Genomic DNA, 25,041 nt, shown 5'->3' with positions numbered 1-25,041 from the left:
TCTACTGTTTCGACTGTATGTGGTGGAGCGCCAGCAGTATCAGAGGCGACAGTTTCTCAGTATTGCTCGTAGTCTGTTCATTTGTAAGACGTATGGTACTGTGTGAGTGCTACCCATTCTCCCAAATCGACCTCTAGAATCACTGGGTTGCCGGCCGGAGTGGCTGTGCGATTCTAGGCGCTACAGTCTGGAACCGAGCGACCGCTATGGTCGCAGGTTCGAATCATGCCTCGGGCATGGATGTGTGTGATGTCCTTAGGTTAGTTAGGTTTAATTAGTTCTAAGTTCTAGGCAACTGATGACCTCAGAAGTTAAGTTGCATAGTGCTCAGAGTCATTTGAACCATCACTGGGTTGTGAGTGGAGGACATTCTGTTGATTGTCCTTGCAGCCACAAACCCTGCGATCCTCCTAGTGATGGCTCTGTCTAACACGTCGGGCCTACCTCCATTTTTTGGTAAATGTGTGGGCTCGACCGTACCCCATGATTCGAAGTGGTGGTCACGCGCTAGTCATTGCAGTTTGGCGCCTGTTCTGGAAGTTACCCTAGAGTTCCAATCGGGGAGTTTGGCATTGAAGTCGCCCCCTATTATGAGTTTGCCTTCAATTTACCCTAGAGCAGCTATGTCTCCATCGTCTATCTCACCCTGTAGGGGTCGGTAGATTGCAACGATTGTTAGGGTTCCAGTGGCAGTGGTTACTTCCACTGCCACTGCTTCGGTTTTATTGGTAGCTGTAAGAATATTTGGTGGTGGGGGATCCCTCTTTTTATGTATATGGCCACTCATCCAACTTGAGTTGGCCTATCTCTGCGGTAGCTAACATATTGGGAACTGTCGCTTTTATTCCTGATTTTAGGTGGGTTTCCCCCATCATGCATATGTCGATGGAGAACTCCTTCATGAGTTCTCTGAACTCGACCTCTTGATTAACAATGCCATTTGCGTTAAAGACGCACATTGTCAGGCCTTGGATATTTGGTCATCTATCCATGGTGAGGTTTTGTAACTACTGAGGAAGTCGCAGAGGGGAGCGACTGGTGGACTGCTGGATTGCTGCCTGAGGGGAAACGAGGATCTGAGTGTTCTGCTTCTGGGCCTCCCTGAATTCCTTAATCATTTCCATGACGTGGTTTATGGTATGGACCATAATGCCTAACAGTTGATCTGAGGGGGTGGAGTGAGTGTGGGGTTCCCTAGAGCTTCCTCTGTCTTGGTGGACCTGGTCATTGTTGTGTTTTTCCCGGCGTCGTTCTTGCGTGTGTGTCTGGTGTTGCGGTGAAAGGGCTTGTGTCGATTTCTTGACATTTTCGTGGCTCTATGGTCGAGATACCACTTCTGCATATGTTGCCTTGGAGAGTCAGGCCTTGGTTTTACCCAAGTTGTGTGTGTGTGTTGTCCTGTTTTGTCTCTCAGGTAGGTTGCTCTCTCACCTTTTAATTTTCCCCTCCTTGGAGAAGTGTTTTGGGGAGTGTGTAGCCTGTTGGCTTTTACTCTACTGTGTGCGTTTTGAGTGTGTGATTTTCTTTGGCTGTTTTATCTGTCTGTGTGTTGTGTTGGTGTTCTGGTGGTGTCTAGTACTTGCCTGAGGTTGGCAAGATGTTTGGTGTTTTAAGGATTAAGGATTAGGGTTAGGATTTGGGGATTTTTGGGATTTTCTCTTCGACTTAGTCGTCGAATATCGTTATGGGGCGTTTGTGCTTGTCGCAGGACAAGTCATACCGACCTAGGGATTGGATAAGGTTATTTCCAGATCTGGAAGAGCTCACATAGAAAGCCCTTGCCAGATCCTGGAATCTTTCTTTGAGGAGGGGGATTTCATCAGCGGCGTACAGATCGTCAGTGGAGAATCCGATAGGAAGGTGCAGTGCCTTCCTGAGGGCGCAGTTCTGTAGCCTCTGGAGTTTGTCTAGGTGCTGCTTTGCTGCGTATCCCCAGACAGGGCACGCATACCCCATTACTGGCCGTATGAGGGCCTGATAGACGTTTAGTCCTATAGAGCAGGGGAGAGAGTTGGTTGTGTTGAGGTTTGGGTATAGGATGGACATTCTGACACAGACCTTCCGGTGGATCTCGGCTATACGGGGTTTCCACATTAGTCTTGAGTCCAAGATTACGCCGAGATACTTGGCGGATCTGCGCCAGGGGATTTGGGATCCATGTAGGTGCAGGTGAAGGGGGGGGGGGGGAGTGGAGGCGTCTCCGGGTGATCGACATAGCCTGTGTCTTTTAAGGATTGATGGTGATGCGCCAGCAACGGGCCCAGGTTTCTGTCTTATCTAAAACCCTTTGTAGCCTACGAATGACCAGATCCTTATTCACATTATGAGTTTAAAAGGCGTTGTCGTCAGCGTACTGCGCGGTGTGCACCAGGGGGACCGTTGGAGTGTCTGCAGTGTACAGACTTTACAAAACGGGCCCCAGGACCGATCCATGTGGCACCCCAACACGAATACGCCTTTTGGTGGCGGGTAGTTTGCTGCTGCTCTCATCTTTTACTTTCCCCTCTTTGGGGAAGTGTGAGGGGGAGTTTGTAGCCTTTCGGCTTTTACTCCCCTGTGTACTTGTGTGTGTGATTATGTCTGTACTTTTTGGTGTCTGTGAAATGTGATGATTGTTCTGTGTGTGTCTGGTACTTGCCTGAGGTTTGGCGAGATAATTGTAGTTATTTGGGTAGGAGCAGGATTTGGGAATGGATATTGGGATTTTCTCTTCGACTTAGTCCTCGAAGATCGTCATGGGGCGATTGTGCTTATTGCGGGACATGTCATGCCGACCTAGGGAGTGGATGAGGGCGCTTCCTGACCTGGAAGAACCTTCATAGAAGGCCCTTGCCAGGTCTTGAAACGCTCTCTCAGGAGTGGGATTTCAGCAGCGGCGTGCAAATCGTCAATGGGGAATCCAAGAGGTAAACGCAGTGCCCTCCTGAAGGCGCGGTTCTGCAGCCTCTGGAGTTTGTCCAGGTGCTGCTTCGCCGCGTATACCCAGACAGGGCACGCATATTCCATTACTGGCTGGATCAGGGCCTGGTATACATTTACTGCTACTGGGCAGGGAAGGGAGCTGTTTGTATTCAGGATAGGGTATAGGATGGACATTCTGGCGCAGACCATCCTGTGGACCTCGTCTATGTGGGGTTTCCACATAAGACGAGAGTCCAAGGTTGCGCCAAGGTACTTGGCGGTTCTGCGCCAGGGGAGTTGGGTTCCATTTAGGTGAAGGTGGAGGGGGGGGGGGGGGACGTTGAGGAGGTTCGCGCCTTCCGAGCCTACAGGTAATCGGCATTGCCTGCGTCTTCTCAGAATTGTTGGTGACGCGCCAATGATGGGCCCAAGTTTCTGTGTCATCTAAAACCTTTTGTAGCCTACGGATGACCAGGTCCTTGTTCGCGTTTCTTGTGTAGAAGGCTGTATCGTCAGCGTACTGTGCAGTGTGCACCAGGGGGGCCGTTGGAGTGTCTGCAGTGTACAAACTGTACAATAAGGGCCCCAGGACCGATCCCTGTGGCACCCCAACACGAATACGCCTACTGGTGGAGGTGGCAGTTTCTACTTTGACGGAGAACGTCCTATTCGTGAGATAGCTCTTGATCAGCTGAACTATGCTCCTGGGAAACCCTTGTGTGTACAACTTGTAGAGTAGCCCTCTATGCCATACTGAATCAAAGGCTTTGGCTACGTCTAGTAGCACTATCCCGCAGTAGCCTCTGTGGTTGAAGCCCTCTGTGGCTGCTTCAACCATTCTCATGACCTGTTGTGGGGCAGAGTGGTTCTGCCGGAACCCAAGTTGGAAATCCGGCAGAATTTGCTCTCTGGTAATATGTTCTCGTATGGGTCTTAGCAAGAGGCGCTCATAGATCTTGCTGAGAGTTGGCAAGAGGCTAATCGGCCTGTAGTGCTGCGGGAATAGAGGGTCTGTCCCTGGTTTGTGTATCGCGACCACTTCCGCATGTTTCCAGCAAGCTGGGAACTCGCGGGAACGAGTAATCTCGTTGAGGACGTTCGCGAGGTGTGTGATCGCTGTGGGTGGGAGTTTTTTGACTAACTGGTTTGTGACACTATCGTGTCCTGGCGCCTTTTTTGTGGGGAGGGACCTGATTACTCTTGGCACGTCCTCTGGGGCAAAAAGTATGGGTTCAACCTCTGGGTCCTTCTCAGCATTGAGGAAGACAGCCAGTTGACGACTGACTACCTCTTCGTGCTCTTCATCCTGGGGTTCTGCCGTATGAAACTGCTTCTCAAAGGAGTCGGCGAGGGCGTTGGCCTTCCCAGCATGGCTGCAGACCAGCCCCGCTCGCCGTGCAGTGGCGCCATCCTAGCGCGTCTTTTTGTAAACTGTTTGGTTGCTTGCCATAGTGTATGATCGTCTACTTTGAGAGCCGTGAGGCGGTTTTGCCATTGCTGGTTTCTGTGCTCATTGAGCGCTACCTTCAGTTCTCTCTGTAGACGATTGAGCGGCCTCCTGGTGGCCTGATTTCTGGTGATCTTCCACTCTTTTGCCACTCTGTTCTTATGTCGGATTTGAGCTAGCAAGTGTTCTGGGAGCTGTATTTGCGGTGGAGGGCCATCCCTTTGTGGAGGGGTGGCCTCCTCCACTGCCTGCAAGATGGTGCCTGTTAAGTCTTGTAGCACTTGTTCTACTGTTTCGGCAGTAGGTGGCGGAGCGCGAGCGATATCAGAGGCGACAGTTTCCTGGTATCGCTCCCAGTCTGTACGTTTGTAAGACGTCTGGTACCGTGGGAGTGCTACCCATTCTCCTACATCGACCTCCAGAATCACTGGGTTGTGGTCGGAGGACATTCTGTTGATCGTCCTTGCGGCCACAAATCCTGCGATCCTCCTAGTGAGAGCTATATCTAACACATCGGGCCTGCTTCCGTTTTTTGGAAAATGTGTGGGCTCGACTGGACCCCATGTTTCGAAGTGGTGGGTGCGCGCTAGTTGTTGCAGCTTGGCGCCTGCTCTGGAGGTTACTCTAGAATTCCAGTCTGGGTGTTTGGCACTGAAGTCTCCCCCTATTACGAGTTTGCCTTCAATTTGCCCTAGAGCTGCTATGTCTCCCTCATCTATCTGGTCATGTGGTGGTTGGTAGACTGCAACAACTGTTAGGGGTCCGGTCTCAGTGGTTACTTCCATCGCCACTGCTTCGATTTTGTTGGTAGCTGGTAAGAATACCTGGTGGTGGGGGATCCCTCTTTTTATGTATATGGCCACTCCTCCGCCTTGGGTTGGCCTGTCTTTGCGATAGCTAACATAGTTGAGGACTGTCGCTTTTATTCTCGGCTTTAGGTGGGTTTCCCCCATCAAGCATATGTCGATGGAGAACTCCTTCATGAGTTCTCTGAACTCGACCTCTTGATTCACAATGCCGTCTGCGTTAAAGACACACATTGTCAGGCCTTGGATGTTTGGTCGTCTATCCATGATGGGGTTTTGAAACTACTGAGGAAGTCGCAGAAGGGAGCGACTGCTGGACTGCTGCCTGAAGGGCAACGAGGACCTGTGTGTTTTGCTTCTGGGCTTCCCTGAATTCCTTCATCATTTCCATGACGAGGTTCATGGTTTGCACCATAACGCCTAACAACTGATCAGTGTGGGGGGGGGGGGGGGGGAGACTGTGTGTGGGGTTCCCTAGGGCTTCCTCCGTCTTGGTGGACCTGGTTGTTGTTGTTGTGTGTTTCCCGGTGTTGTTCTTGTGACTGTGATTGGTGTTGTGGTGACAGGGCCACGCTTTCATGGTTTCTCAGAGGAGAAACCACTTCTGCATAGGTTGCCCTGGGTGTGTCTGGTCTTGGTTTTACCCAGGCTTTGTCTGTGTGTGTCGTTGTATTTTGTTTTCTTGTGTCACTGGTTGGGTTTGTCGTGTTTTGTTTACGTGTGTGGGGGGTGGCCATTGCGCCCTTTGCCTGCTGTGTGTGTCTTTTGTGGACCTCACAACCTTGGTAACCTGCTGTGTGGTTTTTGCCACACAGCGCGCACCTTATTTGCGGGTCCGTGTGTTTTATGTTGCATGTTCTAGTGTCGTGGGCCTCGGCGCATTTTCTGCTCCTCACTGCCATGGAGCAGTGTGCGGCAATGTGGTTGGGGCCCTGACATCTGAAGCACTGCACCGTCTTGTTTTTGCGGCGCAGTGGTTCAGTGGTCACAGGGACTGCCAGGATCACCTTAATGTCCCTTTTGTTTTGTGGGACGTCTGGCAGTGTTACCTGATACAGGGGCCATTTGCTCCCAATGTTGCCCATCTGTTGGACCGCCTTGACGATGTACCCCTGGGCAGTCAGGTCTGTTTTGATCGCCTGGGGGGCCACTCGTCTCGGTAGGTCTCTGATGACTATGTTTTTATTACGTGATTTTGTTGTGGGGAAAGCGTAGTGGGGTATGTTTTTGTTGTTGAGAAGTGTTTTGACTGTGGTGTAGTGCTCGAGTGTGCGTATTGTTATTTTTATTTTGTCACCACCAGCAGGTTTTGCCTCGAAATTGCCTCCCCCGATTGCTGTTTTTAGCATTTCGAAGATTTCCTCGTAATTACGAGTGAACTCCGCGACGATCGGAGGGAGGTGGTGGGTGACATGATTTTGTGTTTGTGTTGTTGTGTCTTGTGGTGTCTCTGGCTCATCGGCCACCGCCTGAAACCTGTTGGGGGTGGGTTCCACTCCCTGGGCCGGCGGGAGCTTCGGCTGGCGAAAGGTTTTCCTCGCCAGCACGAAACCGTCCGAATCCTGCCCGGTTTCGTGGTTCCCTTCCAGTGCCGGTGTTTCCTGGTCCCCTCCCAGGACGACGACGGGTGCTGTCGGGGGCGCAGGCTCCTCAGAGGGTGTAGAAGTGGTTGGGGTGGGGGGTGGTGGAGTGCTTCTTCCCCTTGGAGTGTTTCTCCTTCCTGTCCTTCCTTACACGCCGTTGCTTGGATGTGGTGGACTTGAGTTGGGGGGATTTGAGGAACTGGGATCGGGTAGGGGGTTGGGTGGCAGTTGCGGGTTTGGGAAGGATTTTAGTCGGCTGACTGGACTTCTGCTTGCCATTCAGGTTGAGGATGTGGTCGGCAAGGCGGTTAAAGCCGTGGGCAAGCAGGAGAGGGCTGAGGAGAGGGGAGGGAGGGGCGGGATCGCAAATCCTGACGATGTATTTGTTTGTTTGCGTATTGTGTGTTTTTGCCATGTCGGTTGCGGAAAGGGGGCTTGCTTCCAGGTTACTGTCAGTTGCAACTTTTGTTGTCACCGTTCGGTTTTCCGGTTGCATTGATGACCCTACCATAACGATGGCAGACGCGGAATTCTGGACGGGGGCGGCGGAAAACATTTCTGTGGTTCCGCGGCCCGCTTCCAGGTCCTGGCCTACTTTTCCCTGTTCTTGGGGGGGGGGGGGGGGCAGAGACTGACTCTGCGGCAGCTGAGGTGCTCGAGACGGCCGGCCGTGCGGCAACAAGAAAACGCGCCTCGTGTCGTCGGCGGAAAGAGGCCGCCGCGACCCCAAGGCGCCACCCAAGCTCGGCATACCACAACGACGAGAAGACACGACAACTCTGCCAGGCGACGCCATGCAAAATTTTCTCCAAGTGCCGTCCGTGCTAAGACCTCGGCGCAAGTGCCCGTCAATGTTTTAATAAAAACAGAGCCGGAGATCACTTCTGTTTTTACTCCCGTGCAAGCGGGGGCCTATGGCTGGCAGTACGCGAGTGAGAGGAACGATGCTCAACCCTCGACTGCTACTCAGCGAGTGGGGGTAAGTTGCTGCTGCTCTCATCTTTTACTTTCCACTCTTTGGAGAAGTGTGAAGGGGAGTTTGTAGCCTTTTGGCTTTTACTTCCCTGTGTACTTGTGTGTGTGATTATTTCTGTGCTTTTTGGTGTCTGTGAAATGTGATGATTGTTCTGTGTGTGTCTGGTACTTGCCTGAGGTTTGGCGAGATAATTGTAGTTATTTGGGTAGGAGCAGGATTTGGGAATGGATATTGGGATTTTCTCTTCGACTTAGTCCTCGAAGATCGTCATGGGGCGATTGTGCTTATTGCGGGACATGTCATACTGACCTAGGGAGTGGATGAGGGCGCTTCCTGACCTGGAAGAACCTTCATAGAAGGCCCTTGCCAGGTCTTGAAAACGCTCTGTCAGGAGTGGGATTTCAGCAGCGGCGTGCAAATCGTCAATGGGGAATCCAAGAGGTAAACGCAGTGCCCTCCTGAGGGCGCGGTTCTGTAGCCTCTGGAGTTTGTCCAGGTGCTGCTTCGCCACGTATCCCCAGACAGGACACACGTATTCCATGACTGGCCGGATCAGGGCCTGGTATACGTTCACTCCTACTGAGCAGGGAAGGGAGCTGGATGAGTTGAGGACTGGGTACAGGATGGACATTCTGGCGCAGACCTTCCTATGGACCTCGTCTATGTGGGGTTTCCACGTAAGACGAGAGTCCAAGGTTACGCCAAGGTACTTGGCGGTTCTGCGCCAGGGGAATTGGGTTCCGTTTAGGTGAAGGTGGGAGGGGGGGGGGGGGGGGCGTTGAGGAAGTTCGCGCTTTCCGAGCCTACAGGTAATCAGCATAGCCTGCGTCTTTTCAGAGTTGATGGTGATTCGCCAGCGACGGGCCCAAGTTTCTGTGTCATCTAAAACCTTTTGTTGCTTGCTTGCAGCTCTCTGGTATGGACAACCTCCTCTGAGGTGGTCTACAGTATTGGAGTCTGTTGTCAATTGACATTTCTCCACAAGTATAAAGGTAAAATTGGCTGGGACAAAAATGGGTTTGCTAAAACTTGTCTGAGCTCGACAGGATAAAATACAAAGAGTGCTAGAAAACCAGCGGCGAGAGAAAGAGGAATGTTTGTTCTTCTTCTGCTTAACTCTCGGAATAGCAGCGATTGTTGCTGTCTGTCGTGCGCCTTTGTAGCTGCTGGACCGCTATCAGATTCCGGCCGCCGACCAATCACGTGCTGGCGTCGATTCCCGGTGGCTGTTCATATCAGCTATTGCCACGGTCCCCTTTGGACCGGAGCGTTCTTGCTGAATTTTCCTAATTGCAGGATTTTAAGCTGTACTGAGGTGGTAACAACTGTCTCGATTGAATAAATTTTCATGCGGACGAATGTTTACCAGTTCTTTTTATCACCGAATCCCTAAATCTGCTGGCGCTGCATGACTTCTTTGTTTCGGCAAATTCGAAGGTACGCGTTTCGTTGTGTTGTGTTCCGTCACCTGTCCAAGACGCACGTTTCTTACATGTTCCGTACGGCGCTGTGTAATGCAACGTTGCGTCTGCCGTATGTATTGCATTCCACATTCGCATCCATTACTATAAACACCAGGTGTCATTAGTCCTAGTGGGTCTTTGGACGATCCAAGAATATCCTTGGTTTTCTTTGCTGCGTGAAAGACGGTTTTCACTTGGTGCGTCTTAAGGATTCTTGCGATCTTCGCCGTTGGTGGTCCTGCATACGGCAGGAACGCACAACCTCTTGTGTCGACCTCTTCTGGTCTCTCTTCTCCTCTCTTCTTATTGTTCCTCAAAGCTCTTTCTATTAGTTTCCCGCTGTAGCCGTTTCTTCTGAAGGTTTTCTTTAGATGTTGTAATACACTCGGTAAGCTCTTCTCGAGACTAACGTGGAAACCCCACATAGACGAGATCCACAGGCAGGTCTGCGCCAGAATTTCCATCCTATGCCCAGTCCTCAACACAACCAGCTCCCTTCTCTGCTCTGTAGGACTAAATGTTTATCAGGCCCTTATATGGCCAGTAATGGAGCATGCGCGCCCTGCCTGGGGATACACGGCGAAGCAGCATCTGGACAAACTGCAGAGGCTGCAGAACTGCGCCCTCAGGAGGGCCGACGATCTGCACGCCGCTGCCGAAATCCCACTCCCCAAAGAAAGATTCCAAGATTTGGCAAGGGCTTTCTAAGAGAGCTCTTCCAGATCTGGAAACAACCTCATCCACTCCTTAGGTCAGTATGGCATGTCCCGTGATAAGCACAAACGCGTCATGACGATCTTCAACGTCTAAGTCGAAGAGAAAAATGCCAAAGATCTTCAAGTCCTAATACCAATCCTTAATCCTTAAAATACCCAACATCTCGCTAACCTCAGGCAAGTACAAGACACCACCAGAACACCACCACAATACACAAACGGCCAAAACAATCAAAGATAATCACACACACACACACACACACACACACACACACACACACACACAGCACACATGTGGAGTAAAAGCCGACAGACTATAATCTCCTCCATACACTTCCCCAAGGAGGGGAAAGTAAAAGGCGAGAGAGAGAGAGAGAGCATCCCGACACTTCGCCTAAAGATGATGGATACGCAATCCATTGAAACGTTGCGACTAGAAGACGACGCCACTCGACTGATAACCTGTGAAGATTTCATAAACACATGTCATGTGTCCCTTGGGTTATATAGGCTGTGTGATTGACGCAGCGTACTGCAAGCAGTAAAATGGTCCCCTATTCATGTCGGGAACAAGCCGAGATTGTGTTTGTGCAAGCCCAAGCGGATGGGCACGGTCGACAGGCAACACAGCTATACCAAAACAAGCACCCTCACAGACATCAACAACATCACACAACATTTCAAGTCATTTTTGACCGTTTGTGTGATCATGGGTCCTTCGAGACAGAGGAACGCGCTGCTAGGATGTGGACTGTGCGTACATCAGATTGGGAGGACCAGGTTCTACAGGATACTGAGACGAACCCTAGTACAAGCTCCAGGCAAGTGGTCCGCCAACATGGCGTAAGCCAAAGTGCGGCAATTCATCAGCGACGCGTGAGCATGAGCATTGCATCCAATAGAGGCCATTTGGAACGTTTTAACGTGGGTGCGATGCAGCTCTGCGCTGTGTTACAGGACGACTTCTTGTCGTTGCACGCACACTGGCCATTTTCCTCCATTTCTAGCCAGCAATCAGTCGGTTTTATTGATATTCACCTTGTATATATTTGTGGCGTCTGCTCTTTCGATCATGTCCGAGCGGGAGTCGTCGAGCAGGAATCAGCGAAATGCCGCGGTTAATGAGGATAATGGGGAAGGGGCACTACATTCGTAGTGTGTGAATATGTTGAGAATTTGAGACTGACGGGAGGCGTACTAGGGTACTGCGTGCAGTTACAATGACCGCTGTATCCGGATGACTTAGTGGTCAGAGCATCGGCCTAGTAATTTGCAGACCCGTCTTCGAATTTTAGTCCGGTGAAAATTTTCAACTTTCTTCGCAGCCAGTGCCTGTAATTCCTTCGTGTCTTAAAACATAATGGCTGCTGTATCAATAATGATATCTGTTCTTTCGGAGATTTAAGAAAGAACAGACACCACATATATGAGTAAAAGGTGTAAACTTCTAATATGATCAACTAGAGAACATATTGAAGCAATGATAGAAGAAAGTTGTTTAAATGCATGGTGCCTCCGCATATGGCCTACAGGATAAACAGTGTTAGACTTACTCTTAGCAAACCGATGCTGGAAAGTGGTAGGCTATGATTATTTCAAAAATCACCTTGTCTTTAAAGAACCACAGAGATTTTCTTTGTATATTCTGCACTTTGTAGCTCATCCCCGGCATCGAAATATAGGCTTGTTAGTGGTTTTTATCAGAAAACAGTGCTCATCACGCACACCCTCGGTAAACTGGATAAGCGATTCCCTTTCGGTCCAAACAAATTTATGAGTCGGAAGGAATCATCCTCGGTTTAGGTTACACTGACTTCATATTTAGAACCAGACAGGCTTCTCACGGTGTGGTGAGGCGTGACTGTGCAATATGCGTGAATATTGCAGCAGTACTTGAAAATATGCGTACAGCGGCAAGTGGGTTGAGTGGAGAATAGGTTGATTAATAATACGTACTGCTGACAGCGCACAGTGGAAAGTATTGTATAGGCAATGAGAGTGGATTAGCGGCTGAGCCGAAGTATCACAAAAGACGTAGCCCGCAACAAAGAGAATCCGAGCCAGCAGAGGGAGGGCCGCAAGGTTTATAGGGAGCTGTCTGGACACCAGGACGGCAGTGCTGGCTGGAAGTCCCGTGGGCTGCTGGAGATAGCGTTGGACAAGGACGCGGACCTGGCGCACAATAGGTAATGGGTAGGCAACACTATCAGTAGCTCGTTTTTCGAGGGCTAAATATCTCGTCTACAGTGACTGATCAGCTTGTTACTATTCTTTACCACTTTCATCTTTCTTTTCTTTGCCCTTAGCGTGTGTACAATATAATGTGCAGACGGAGGAGGCATATATACTGACACACTAAAACAGCAGACTTACGGAACTGATCATTACTATAGGAACACTGGATGTCGGCCTAGGAAGCGTCAGAAAATCAAGGGAGACAGGCTATCAGGGACGAAACTACCTACAACAATCTCGAACAGTCCTCAGTCCAGTCACAGAGCGAGTAAGAGTTTAAATGAAAAAAAAAAGCATTCAGTGAACGGAACTTAAGGATCATTAGGTAAATCACAAGACAAGTATCTGGTTATAAGAACACCATAAAATATGACCCAGGTACATCTTAGCAGAACCTCATGAGCTAGCAAAGAATCCCTACAATGAGACTACTGTCGGAGCCCGTTTAGGTCGCAACTTCCCCTATTCTTCTCACTATTTTTAAATACTCACCAACATGCCTTCGTGTCTTACATAAATTTATTCAAATCTGCATAGTTGCAAATTCTCCAAGTTTCCTATAATCAGTTTCGTAGTTCTAATCGTTGTCTACGCAGAAACTTTTCTTCCCCTCAGCTCGTTCCGCTGACTGCTCCTGATTGTGTCACGAAATTTCTCACTAACCTGACCGTTCTTTTCTCGCTTATACTTTGGAGTACTTATCCCTCATATTTATTACTTTTTAACTTAATTTTTAGCACCCATCTGCAGTAACACTTCAAACAGTTGTAGCTTCTTGCCCTCCGCGCTTTCCACGGTCCATATTTCACATCTTTGGAAGCATTCGTGATGTCAGAAAGTTGTCCTGATCTCTCAGTCCTATGGTTTACAGAACACTAAGCACCACTTCCAGCCACTTATCACAGTTAGAACATGCACACAGCAGGTTCACCACGGGCATCACTTGGTTAAAAATGTTCTGTACGAGAAAAAAAACCGGAATATACTTCTTACTTCGTAGCCTATGGGACTCGCAATAATCTGTTACAGTCATGGCCCGGTTCGAACTGTACAAATCAAGCCTCTACAACTTGATGAATACAGAAAGAGTAACGAGCTGCGACGAAACTATCGTGATGAACCTCGAGTATTTTAACCGAGAAAGGTAATGTAGTAGGTGCGATAGTCAATCGACTCGCCTCATTGACTCCAACTGATTTAGATTACAAGCAGTGCCCTTAATTTACGCTGTTGTGATATTCAGTCCGGCGGCTCGTCGAGCCAGAGAGGCGGATTTTTTAAGCGAAGGGACCCGGGTTCGATACCCGGGCAGGTCGGAAATTTTCTTCTCTCGGGGACTGCGTGTTGTGTTGTCATTACGGTAGTATCGTTATACTTGACATTCTGCTATGGAGATGGCTGAGTGGGCACGCCCCCAAAGATAATAAACTAAAAAAAAAAAGGCTTGTTTCATGCAGCTCCTCACTACAGTCTATACTGCGCAAGCTTCTGTACTTCTACAAACTACTATAACTTACATCCTAAAACAATTCGAAGGTCCTTACTGCATTCAAGCCTTGGGCATCAACGCACTACAAGTTTTTCCCTCCTACCCCAACTAAGTCCATCCATTACCAGGCTAACAAATCCTTAACGCATAAGAGCGTGTCCTATCTACCGACCTACATCTACATTTACATCATACTCTGGAATTTATGAAAGAACCAATGCAGTTCTCCAAAACTGAAGAGTTTTCCTCTCATGAACAATGTCTTCAGAATCCTAGAGAAGAGATTGAGCAGTCGCGAATTACGGATCCATTAATGGCCTTAGCAGAGAGTAGGATAAGAGGTAATAATGAGCGGCATGCTGTCTAGTGATGCACCGCCAACATCACAAAATAGTATCACTGTGAAGAAAATGTACCCATCATCGAGGTTCGTGCCCATCAACGGACAGAACTTTGATGAGAAACGCTTCTTTTCATTAAGGACATTTCTCACCTACACTGCAGCCTGAGACCTGTGTATTAATACTTGGACAGGGCAATTTAAGGACAGTCTGCCTAATTCCTGGTGAATCCACAGAAGGAACAATTTTAAGAATGAAGCCGTTATCGTGAAAGTTTTCCCATCATCGGACACTCCACAACCTTTGCGGAATTCGAATCCGAGATCATGAAACCATACCGGCAGAACGCCAAATAAAATGGGGTATGATTACCATAGATGCCCTGCAGTATTGTCGACACGCTCCCAGACTTATCTGCAGTATATTGTAGTTTTAAAACGGAATCAGCATCTCGACGAACCAAACAATAATGGCGAGCTGATTCAACTCTTCATTAATACCACACAAACTCAACACAAAAGATCTCTCCTCTGTGTTGAGAACAAGGACCTGCCGGCATTTAAGCTAGTTTTAAAGACCTCGATGAGTACTGCATCAATACATCAGAAGCCACCTGTCGGTGTGAAGCGGACAATACTTCTGGTACCACTAACTCTTCTTCCCTGTTCCACTCGCGAACTGCGCGTGGGAAAAATGATTGTTGGTAAGCCCGTGTATTAGCTCTAATTTCTCGAATTTTCTCATCGTCATAATTTCGCGATATGTATATTGGAGGAAGTAATATGTTGTCCGACTCTTCCCGGAAAGTACTCTCTCGAAATTTCAGTAGTCAGTCTCTCCGTGATGCACAACGCCTCTCTTGTAACGTCTGCCACTGGTGTTTGTTTGAGCATGTCTGTAACGCTTTCCCTCCAACTAAACGACCCTGTGACGAAATGTGCAGCTCTTCGTTGGATTTTCTCTGTCACTTCTATTAGTCTTACCTGGTAAGGATTTCAGATTGATGAAAAGTAACCAAGAATCGGTCGAACAAGCGCCTTGTAAACCCCTTCCTTCGTGGATGAGTTTCATTTCCTTCAGATTCTTCCTATGTATCTCAGGCTCACATCTGATTTTCGTACTATTTGTTTTAGGTGGTCATTCCACTTAATGTCGCTGTGGTTAAGCGCTACTAGATATTTTACTGTAGATGCTGTTTCCAGAAATTTTTGTCAGGAATAATGTAGCCTAATTGTGAAGTAGTGGGTTTATTTTCTTGTGTAAGTGCAATGTGCTACATTTATTTACATTCAGGGCAACTGCCAGAGCCTGAACTATTTGTCAGTCCTGTATCGGCTGTTCTGCAAATCTATGCTGTCTTCTGGCGTTGTTACTTTCTTATAGTTTCTGGCGTTGTTACTTTCTTATAGGCAATCGCATCATCTGCGGTCAGTCTTAAAGAGCATCCAACGGTTTCTACTAGACCATTTATAAAAACTGTGAACAGTCGCTGTCCTATCACATTTTCTTGTGGATCCTGGAAATTACCTTTGCGTCTGTCGATTTTGTTCCGTTAAGAACGACATGTTGAGTTCTATCTGCAAGGTAGTCTTGAATCCAGTCGTAAATCTGGTTCGATTCGTGGCAAGCTCGTATTTTTTTTTCACTGAACGGCAATGCGGAACGTTATCAGATACCTTCCTGAAGTCAAGAGACGGGCATCAAGCTCAGCGCCTCTACACCTCTACGGGACTCACGGATGAACAGAGTGAGCTGTTTCGCAAGATCTCTGTTTGCGGAATCCATGTTGATCTTTGCAGAGGAGATTTTCGTTCTCCAAAAATGTCATAATTCTTGAGAACAGAATGTGTTCCATAATTATTTTACTCAAGTTGTGCCATAAATTTCTTTTCTTGTCTATTTAATTCAGTGCTTCCTCATTTTTTATCCGATCTACCTATCTAATCTACAGAGTTTTCCTGTAGCACAACATTTCAAAAACGTTTTTATTCAGTTCTTATCTTTTCCGTTTATAGCCCATGTTTCGCTTCCGTACAAAGTTACACTCCAGAAAGGGTGCCTTCAGAGGAGACTTCTTACGCTTAGAATGAGGTTTCGACTCTGCAGCGGAGTGGGCGTTTATGTGGAACTTTCTGGCAGATTGTGTATTGGACCGGGACTCGAACTCTGGATTTTTGTTTTCGTGGGTAAATGCTCTTCCGATTGAGCTACCCAGACAGGACTCATGGCCAGTCTCATAGATTTGGAAGGCTGGAGATGCACTGATGGAAACCAAGCTGTGAGTTGCGGGCGTGAGATGTTCTTGGGTAGCTCACTCAGTGCAGCACTTGGCCCTGAACAGCAAGGGCCCTTGGTTCGAGTCTCGGTCCAGCACACAGTTTCAATCTATCACTAAGTTTCTTACATTTAGATTTATATTCGATATTAACATAATGTCTCTTTTTCAGAAATTATTTTCTTGCTGCTGCTAGTCCGCATTTTATATCCCCTCTACTTCGGCCATCATTGATAGATGCCCAACAGGATGTTTACGTGTTTACCTCATTTGTTGGAACTAAGCTTCTACCAGGCATACTGGCAAGTGAGGTAACTGTTCCCGAACTGAAACAACCATTTGGAGGGACAAATATGGAAACTGGCCTAGCGTCTATTGATTTCAAAGGTATAAGAGAGAACAATAGGAAACCGAAGGGCAAAATAAAAGTATGTTTACTTCACAACTCATACTGAGTAATCAAGTCTTTCTGAAATAGATGTAATTTTCTGGTATTCTATAACAGTTTTACATCAAAAGACATTAAGTTACAGATATGTATCCAAGAATGGAGGGTTGGATTTCTGACAAGTAAGAGCGAAAATGTGCAACTTTTAGACTAAAGATAGTTGCATGAAATATATGAATTAGCAAATAGTAGGATTATTTTATCATTCACTAAGTTTGTCACTTTCAGTTCTTGTTTAAAATTTCTTGTCACACCCTCTGCATCTGTTTTTTGTGCCTATTTTTCAGTCTTTAATTTATTTTTGTAAGACATAATTATATCTAACTTCCTTTCCATGATTTCTCTTGAACTGGCTTTAAAGTGAGTAATTGTAATCTCCGATATAACTTCAACTAGCCACATCACTTTTACACTTGTCTCTAACAGGGTTGCAGAGTCCTTATGAACGTCTTTTGCGTTTGTTATGTCACTGTGTGCGCAACGTTTTATCATATATTTTACATAATTTACTAAGCGCAAACACTTCTGTGCCCTGCAGATGGCGGCTTCAGTAAGAGAGCACGATACTAGCGCCGGTGAGAGGCTCAAAAATGGCTCTGAGCACTATGGGACTTAACATCTGAGGTCCTCAGTCCCCTAGAACTTAGAACTACTTAAACCTAACTAACCTAAGGACATCACACACATCCATGCCCGAGGCAGGATTCGAACCTGCGACCGTAGCGGCCGCGCGGCTCCAGACTGTAGCGTCTAGAACCGCTCGGCTACTCCGGCTGGCTGAAAGCCGGTGAGAGGTCTAGCTCTTTTTAGTAAGCCTATCGTTTGTACATTCTAGTGTAAATAACTCGCAAATTTCCCTGCACTCACTGCTCCCTGTGCTTCTGCCAAGCGGTCGGCGGAGTGTTTGTGTGCTGGTAATATTCTGGAATGTGTCTTCAACGTTATATAGGAAAATATCGACACAATTCTGTGAACATTTGTTATGAAGACTATTGGCAGTGTCATTTGATGTTCACTTAATGAAACTGGTTTGACAGAATGAATGTAGAGGAAGTTGGGGTACAATCGGATAGCTAAGGAGGAAGCTAGATAACAATGGCAGTTTTAATTGCTCGGACTCCAAATTTGTTTCTGTGAGAGATACGTAAATCACGAACAATATATATGAACTATGAGGACAATGTGAAATTTGAGTTTCTACTGGAGAGCAAAAAGGTGGGAATTTAAGGAGATGGGACCTGGATAAACTGAGAGCATAAGGGAACAATTGACAGGAATGGGGGAAAGAAATACAGTAGAAGGAGAATGGGTAGCTCTGAGGGCTGAAGTAGTAAAGGCAGCAGAGGATCAAGTAGGTGAAATGACGAGGGCTAGTAGAAATCCTTGGGTAACAGAAAAAATATTGAATTTAATTGATGACAGGAGAATATATAAAAATGCAGTAAATGAAGCAGGCAAAAAGGAATACAAACGTCTCAAAAATGAGATCGACAGGAAGTGCAAAATGGCTAAGCAGGGATGGCTAGAGGACAAATGTAAGGATGTAGAGGCTTATCTCACAACGGGTAAGATAGATAATGCCTACAAGAAAATTAAAGAGACCTTTGGAGAAAAGAGAGCCACTTGTATGAATATCAAGAGCTCAGATGGAAACCCAGTTGCCGACCGAAGTGGCCGCGCGGTTCTGGGGCTGCAGTCTGGATCCGCGAGACCGCTACGGTCGCAGGTTCGAATCCTGCCTCGGGCATGGATGTGTGTGATGTCCTTAGGTTAGTTAGGTTTAACTAGTTCTAAGTTCTAGGGGACTAATGACCTCAGCAGTTGAGTCCCATAGTGCTCAGAGCCATTTGAACAATTTTTTTTGGAACCCAGTTCTAAGCAAAGAAGGGAAAGCAGAAAGGTGGAAGGAGTATATAGAGGGTCTATACAAGGGCGATGTAGTTGAGGACAATATTATGGAAATGGAAGAGGATGTAGATGAAGATGAAATGGGAGATACGATACTGCGTAAAGAGTTTGACAGAGCACTGAAAGACCTGAGTCGAAACAAGGCCCCGGGAGTAGACAACATTCCATTAGAACTACTGACGGCCTTGGGAGAGCCAGTCCTGACAAAACTCTACCATCTGGTGAGGCGAAATACCGTCAGACTTCAAGAAGAATATAATAATTCCAATCCCAAAGAAAGCAGGTGTTGACAGATGTGAAAATTACCGAACTATCAGTTTAATAAGTCACGGCTGCAAAATACCAACACGAATTCTTTACAGACGAATGGAAAAACTAGTAGAAGCCGATCTCGGGGAAGATCAGTTTGGATTCCGTAGAAATATTGGAACACGTGAGGCAACACTGACCCCACGATTTATCTTAGAAGCTAGATTAAGGAAAGGCAAACCTACGTTCCTAGCATTTGTAGACTTAGAGAAAGCTTTTGACAATGTTGACTGGAATACTCTCTTTCAAATTCTGAAGGTGGCAGGGGTAAAATACAGGGAGCGAAAAGCTATTTACAATTTGTACAGAAACCAGATGGCAGTTATAAGAGTCGAAGGGCATGGAAGGGAAGCAGTGGTTGGGAAGGGAGTGAGACAGGGTTGTAGCCTCTCCTCGATGTTGTTCAGTCTGTATATTGAGCAAGCAGTAAAGGAAACAAAAGAAAAATTCGGAGTAGGTATTAAAATCCATGGAGAAGAAATAAAAACTTTAAGGTTCGCCGATGACATTGTAATTCTGTCAGGGACAGCAAAGGACTTGGAAGAGCAGTTGAACGGAATGGATAGTGTCTTGAAAGGAGGATATAAGATGAACATCAACAAAAGCAAAACAAGGATAATGGAATGTAGTCGAATTAAGTCGGGTGCTGCTGAGGGAATTAGATTGGGAAATGAGACACTTAAAGTAGTAAAGGAGTTCTGCTATTTGGGGAGCAAAGTAACTGATGATGGTCGAAGTAGAGAGGATATAAAACCTAGACTGGCAATGGCAAGGAAAGCGTTTCTGAAGAAGAGAAATTTGTTAACATCGAGTATAGGTTTAAGTGTCACGAAGTCGTTTCTGAAAGTGTTTGTATGGAGTGTAGCCATGTATGGAAGTGAAACATGGACGATAAATAGTTTGAACGAGAAGAGAATAGAAGCTTTCGAAATGTGGTGTTACAGAAGAATGCTGAAGATTAGATGGGTAGATCACATAACTAATGAGGAAGTATTGAATAGAATTGGGGAGATGAGGAGTTTGTGGCACAACTTGACTAGAAGAAGGGATCGGTTGGTAGGACATAAGGCATCAGGGGATCACCAGTTTAGTATTGGAGGGCAGCGTAGAGGGAGACCAAGAGATGAATACACTAAGATTCAGAAGGATGGAGGTTGCAGTAGGTACTGGGAGATGAAGAAGCTTGCACAGGATAGAGTAGCATGGAGAGCTGCATCAAACCAGTCTCAGGACTGAAGACCACAACAACACAACTGGAGTACGAGGGCTGATCAAAGATGAAGACTGATTTTTTCCTGTAGGTTACGTGATAGTATCCTATCTGTACCATGAATTTTTGATAAGAACGGATTTTTATGCATAACGTTCATAAGCAACAGCACTCTCTTATTGTTAGGTTGGTAGTAACGCTCTGTTTTGTAGGCGCTCTTAGCATTTCGCATACGAGACTACGGAGGTGACGAGAGAGGAGCTGTACGACGCAACAAAATTCTGTGTTCAGTCAGTGAAACTTACGAAAGCCGAAGCAAGAGTACGGTGAAGATGCATTATCTCGAGCCGGCCGATGTGGCCGAGCTGTTGTAGGCGCTTCAGTCTGGAACCGCGCGACCGCTACGGTCGCAGGTTCGAATCCTGCCTCGGGCATGGATGTGTGTGATGTCCTTAGGTTAGTTAGGTTTAAGTAGTTCTAAGTTCTAGGGGACTCATGACCTCAGATGTTAAGTCCCATAGTGCTCAGAGCCATTTGAACCATTTGAACCATTATCTCGAACAATGGTGTTTAGATAGTTCAAGGACTTCAAAGATTTGTCTGTTTTAAGCAAGGTGGGCCTGGTGTTTCTGATTCTGCTATGACTTAAGTCAAGATCAACACAGCTGCTTTGATTGTCCATGAGGATCGGCGGATAACATTGTATAACCTCAAGCGAAGAGCCAAGAATTTAAAATGGCAGTGTCTTTACGATTATGCATGATCACTGCGGTATGACTCGTGTTTGTCCCCGGCACCTCTGTTCAGTCTCGGCAGAAGGCTGTGCGACTGCAGCCGTGCCGTGAGGTGTTGCGTCTGTTTGCTGTGGAGGGAATGCGTTCCGGAAATCGATTGTCATCGGTGACGAGTCATGGCCGCGTTATAGTGATCCTGGAGGGAAGCGAGCCAGCACGGTGTTGAATTCGCAAGGGTCTCCAGCACCAAAGTTGTTCCATCCGCAGGGAGAGCGATGGCAATCACATTTTTTTACTGTCAGGGAATGATTTACCAGCATGCGGTTTCCCTCACACTACTGTTATAGCTGCATACTGCACGGCAGTATCGGCTAAACTGAGGAAGCACGTTGCAAAGAAACGACCAGAACTTTCTCGGACTGGGTGGCGGCTTCATCATGACAATTCGCGGCCTCAGCACGGAAATCATGTCATGCAGTTTATGGCTCAATTCAATATTACCTGCGTACCGCTCCGATCTTGCACACTCTGATTATTTGTTCCCATGACTAAAGGCAAAGCTTCGCAGCATTCGATTCGAGGACTCTGAAGCAGTGCTCATGAAAAGTGAGGTAATTCTCAAAGACCTGACAAAGAAAGGCCGGCACCCTATGTTCGAGGACGGGCAGGACGCTAGATAAAGTGCATTCAAGCAGGAGTGGAGTACTTTGAAAAAGATGATGTAAAAATTGAACTGGTGCATAAAATGTTCAAGCAGCTGACGGGAATGCAGCCGAGCGACGTCTTCGACAGCCATAGACATTTCGACACCTCGTCATTTTCAAGATACAAACGCAACGAGAGAGCGCTATGCAAGGAATTTTAAAGCCTCTGTGAGCGGGACATCTGCTGAAAAAACACACACCATAAACAACTAGCACGTCATCATGCTACCAAAGATGGCCAACGTCAGAAGTTATCGATAGTGGATATTAATAACCAGCGGGTGGAAGAGCAGCATTAACTCTGTCCTTCTGTTTGAACAGGGAGGGAACAGAAATGCAAGCAAAACTGAAACAAGAACCTCCGTCTCTATTTATAAGGTCACTTGCTAATTTAATCTCAATTGCCTCACACGCTTACAACAGCCGAGCAGACATGCAGAGCGTTGTCTCGGAATCCATCATCCTATGGAACGTAACAACACGGCGATCGTGGCGTGCACTTCCAGCTATTGGGACAGTCTTATTACAGAAGTTCTCTAATTGCTATCAGGAACCGTCCTCTGAGCTCAGAATCCACTGTGCTTCTTTAATCTAATTGTAACCTACTTTTTTTGCCGCAGCGATCTATATAGGAAATTATTTCAAGTTATTTACTCAAGACCTCTGGTTGACGACAAACTCCAAAAGATCCTAATTTCTTTTCGACGTGAAAGAAAACATCATTGGGATGAATCATCATTGGCAGGAACAATTATGAGGCACGGCGATCATATAATCGTCACATTTTTCTAAATTAAAGATATTTTCAAACACGTATTTCCTGTTGAATAGTAGAAGTACTGTTTTTTCATTTACACACTAAAGAAAATATTCAGTTACGCTATTCTTGGCGTAAAGAGGAGTATATACCACGTTAAAGATTCTTCAGCGATTTGCAATGAAGGCCATGCAGTGAAGCCTCAAGATTCTGAACGATTTTTATCAGAAAGCTTCGTTTATGTTCGTAGAAGCCGCGGTTTCGTCTTACCATAACTTCAAGACTTTTGAATAAGTTTGAAGCAAGACATTTGTCTTTTTGCATGGAATCGTTTTGTAAATCAACCGAAAACAACACTAATCGTCAGGAACTGAACATAACCTGCTGCGTCACGAAAAATATCGGATCGGTGACAGTTCGATGTGCGGTCTGTTGATCTTGCACCGTGATTGACAGTCTGATGGCACGCTATCGCGGACCCAAAGACTATGAACGTCAGCGTTAGGAAATTATGCAGCGAATCAGTTCGTCGCACCGCATTTAAGTTACCATTAGTAGCAAGTCGGGGAAGGGCCGAGTCAACCTCATATTCTCAGAGAAGACGAGATAAATACGAGATGTCACGACATCCAGAGTAACAAGAGGGAATAAACGTCGGAGGAGGTTAGTATGTAAAAGGGGCGTCTCGCCTGTTTCCAGCATTTTCTGCGTTTTCTGGCGCCTATATAGGCCCTGCTATTGGTACCTTAGGTAATGTTTCATATGAAAGTGAATTTTGTTCCTCTTAGTGTTAAGGAAATGAAATTTTATTTTGTGTTTGTAGCTTTCTTGGTGTGTATCTATTTCACCTACGTTTCGAAGTTAAATATTCCCTTTTCTTTCTGTTATTACTGAGAATATACGCTAGACTAGTGAAAAAGAAGATCAACACCTCAGTAACTGCACGCCATATTTTGTTTAAGTAATACAATAGTAATTAAATTCTGTGACATTACTTACTTAGTTATTATTTCCAATTAATATTATGAAATTAATAACAGCGCACAGCAATATTTAATCTGTATCTGTCCACAAGAAATTTCATAATATGAGTAAAAAGGCCTTAAATATCAGAAAGGATGAAATAAAAAAAAATTAAAAAAAAAGAAAGTTTTGATGGTGGAAGCAGATAGTGCAACGGAATCAGTAATCAAGCTGTAGTATGGTTTTCGAGTTATGTCCTACTAATTTATCGGAAAAATAAAGTCAGCTCACTCTCTATTAAGCATTTATGTTGTAAATAAATCTTTACTAGTTTTATTTTTGAAAATTAAGTCATTACTTTCAGAAAGAATTTGAGGGAGAAAAAGTTGCGGAAACGTGGAGAAACCGGGGCGTTTAATATAATAACACTGAGATTACGTAATGCTTAAGTAGCTATTTGGAAATTTGTTGTAAGGTTCTATGGGACAAAACTGCTGAGGTCATCGGTCCCTAGACTCACACACTACTTAATCTAACTTAAACTAACTTACGCTAAGGACAACACACATACCATGCCTGAGGGAGAACTTGAACCTCCGACAAGGGGGGAGCCGCGCGAAACGTGTCAAGGCGCCTAAGACCGTGCGGCTACCCCGCGCGACGTCTTAGGTCACTTACTTTGTCTCTCGATTATTGGTATTAATTTGCTTAGTTTACATCGTTTTTAAGATGCTCATTAGGTAGAGCACATCTATATTAAGGGTCAAGTCTGAGTCTGGTTAATGCTCATGGAATAAAAATTTCAGATTTTTTATGTGATTTTAAACAATTCTATTTCGTGAACCAGAATAACCGACTTCGCCCATAGATCTTCCTTTTTGCAATAGTTAATTCCACTGTATACCTACTCTATGTCAATCAGATCTGACAGTTAAAAGCCACAGACTTGGAAAATGTATTTTTCATTCTGCTAGCAAATTTTCAATCGGTTCGATTTCAGGTGGTGAGTTAAATTTTCACTGCCAGTACTTGGCTGCCAATGTCCTGGATTTAATTCCAAGCCTATCCCCAGTGTCTTATGAAGCGAGGGCGTGTGACGCTGTTGATGGTCATCCGTCAGTCGGATGGTGACGTTAAGCTCTGCGGCCCAGCTGGTGGTATTCGAGAGGAGTAGGTTATGTGACAGCATGGGGTTTCGCCCTCTCCCTTCCCTTCATCCACGACAACACAAAACCAACACTACAGTGTCCAAGCGCTCATCATAGTCACCCACACGGCTAGATACACACTTGCACTTCATAACAGGTGAGAGGAAGGCAACGGAAAACCACCTCGCGTGGGACCTTGCCATGAGCGGTGGTGCAGGATTCCTGCATCTGTTCTCCCTACGCTCATTCCCTGGGTATGGGGCTATTTATTATTATAATATTCTTAAACTAATATAATTCCTTAGTAATGACTCCGTTCACTATTTCTTGAAGAGAGTTGAAAAAATGGAAACTATTGATTCTGAGAAACAGGTATCAGGCCTTTGCTTAGACGTCAAATCATAAATCAGCCTCACATTCTTTAAAACGGATGTTGAGTGATATATTGTGATGCTTATGGCCTTTATTAATTATTTACTAGCGACGAGTCCGTAAGCTGAGGTGCTTCAGTAGTAGGGCAGCAGATGTTGTGGACTATGGTTGTGGTTCTGCTTCTCCTGCTGCTGACGACTACTTCGCTAGCGACCCCTTCCACGCCTCAGCCATCAGAGACCTCACAACGGACTGA

At 46.3% G+C, this 25,041-nt stretch overlaps 1 protein-coding gene across 1 annotated transcript in view; it reads left to right on the top strand.

The window, feature by feature from the left end:
* The window catches only part of LOC124775787, a 154,302-nt gene extending 129,261 nt beyond the window's left edge, over positions 1–25,041 (top strand). The window contains exons 10-12 of the mRNA XM_047250618.1: positions 11,914–12,078; positions 24,719–24,785; positions 24,895–25,041. Coding sequence (XP_047106574.1) covers positions 11,914–12,078; positions 24,719–24,785; positions 24,895–25,041 — 379 coding nt within the window. The remainder of the gene's footprint in view (positions 1–11,913; positions 12,079–24,718; positions 24,786–24,894) is intronic.

The sequence above is a fragment of the Schistocerca piceifrons genome, chromosome 2, assembly GCF_021461385.2.
Source record: "Schistocerca piceifrons isolate TAMUIC-IGC-003096 chromosome 2, iqSchPice1.1, whole genome shotgun sequence".
NCBI lineage: Eukaryota > Metazoa > Arthropoda > Insecta > Orthoptera > Acrididae > Schistocerca > Schistocerca piceifrons.
Note: the sequence above shows the minus strand (reverse complement) of the source record. Positions and strands in the feature narration are given on the sequence as shown.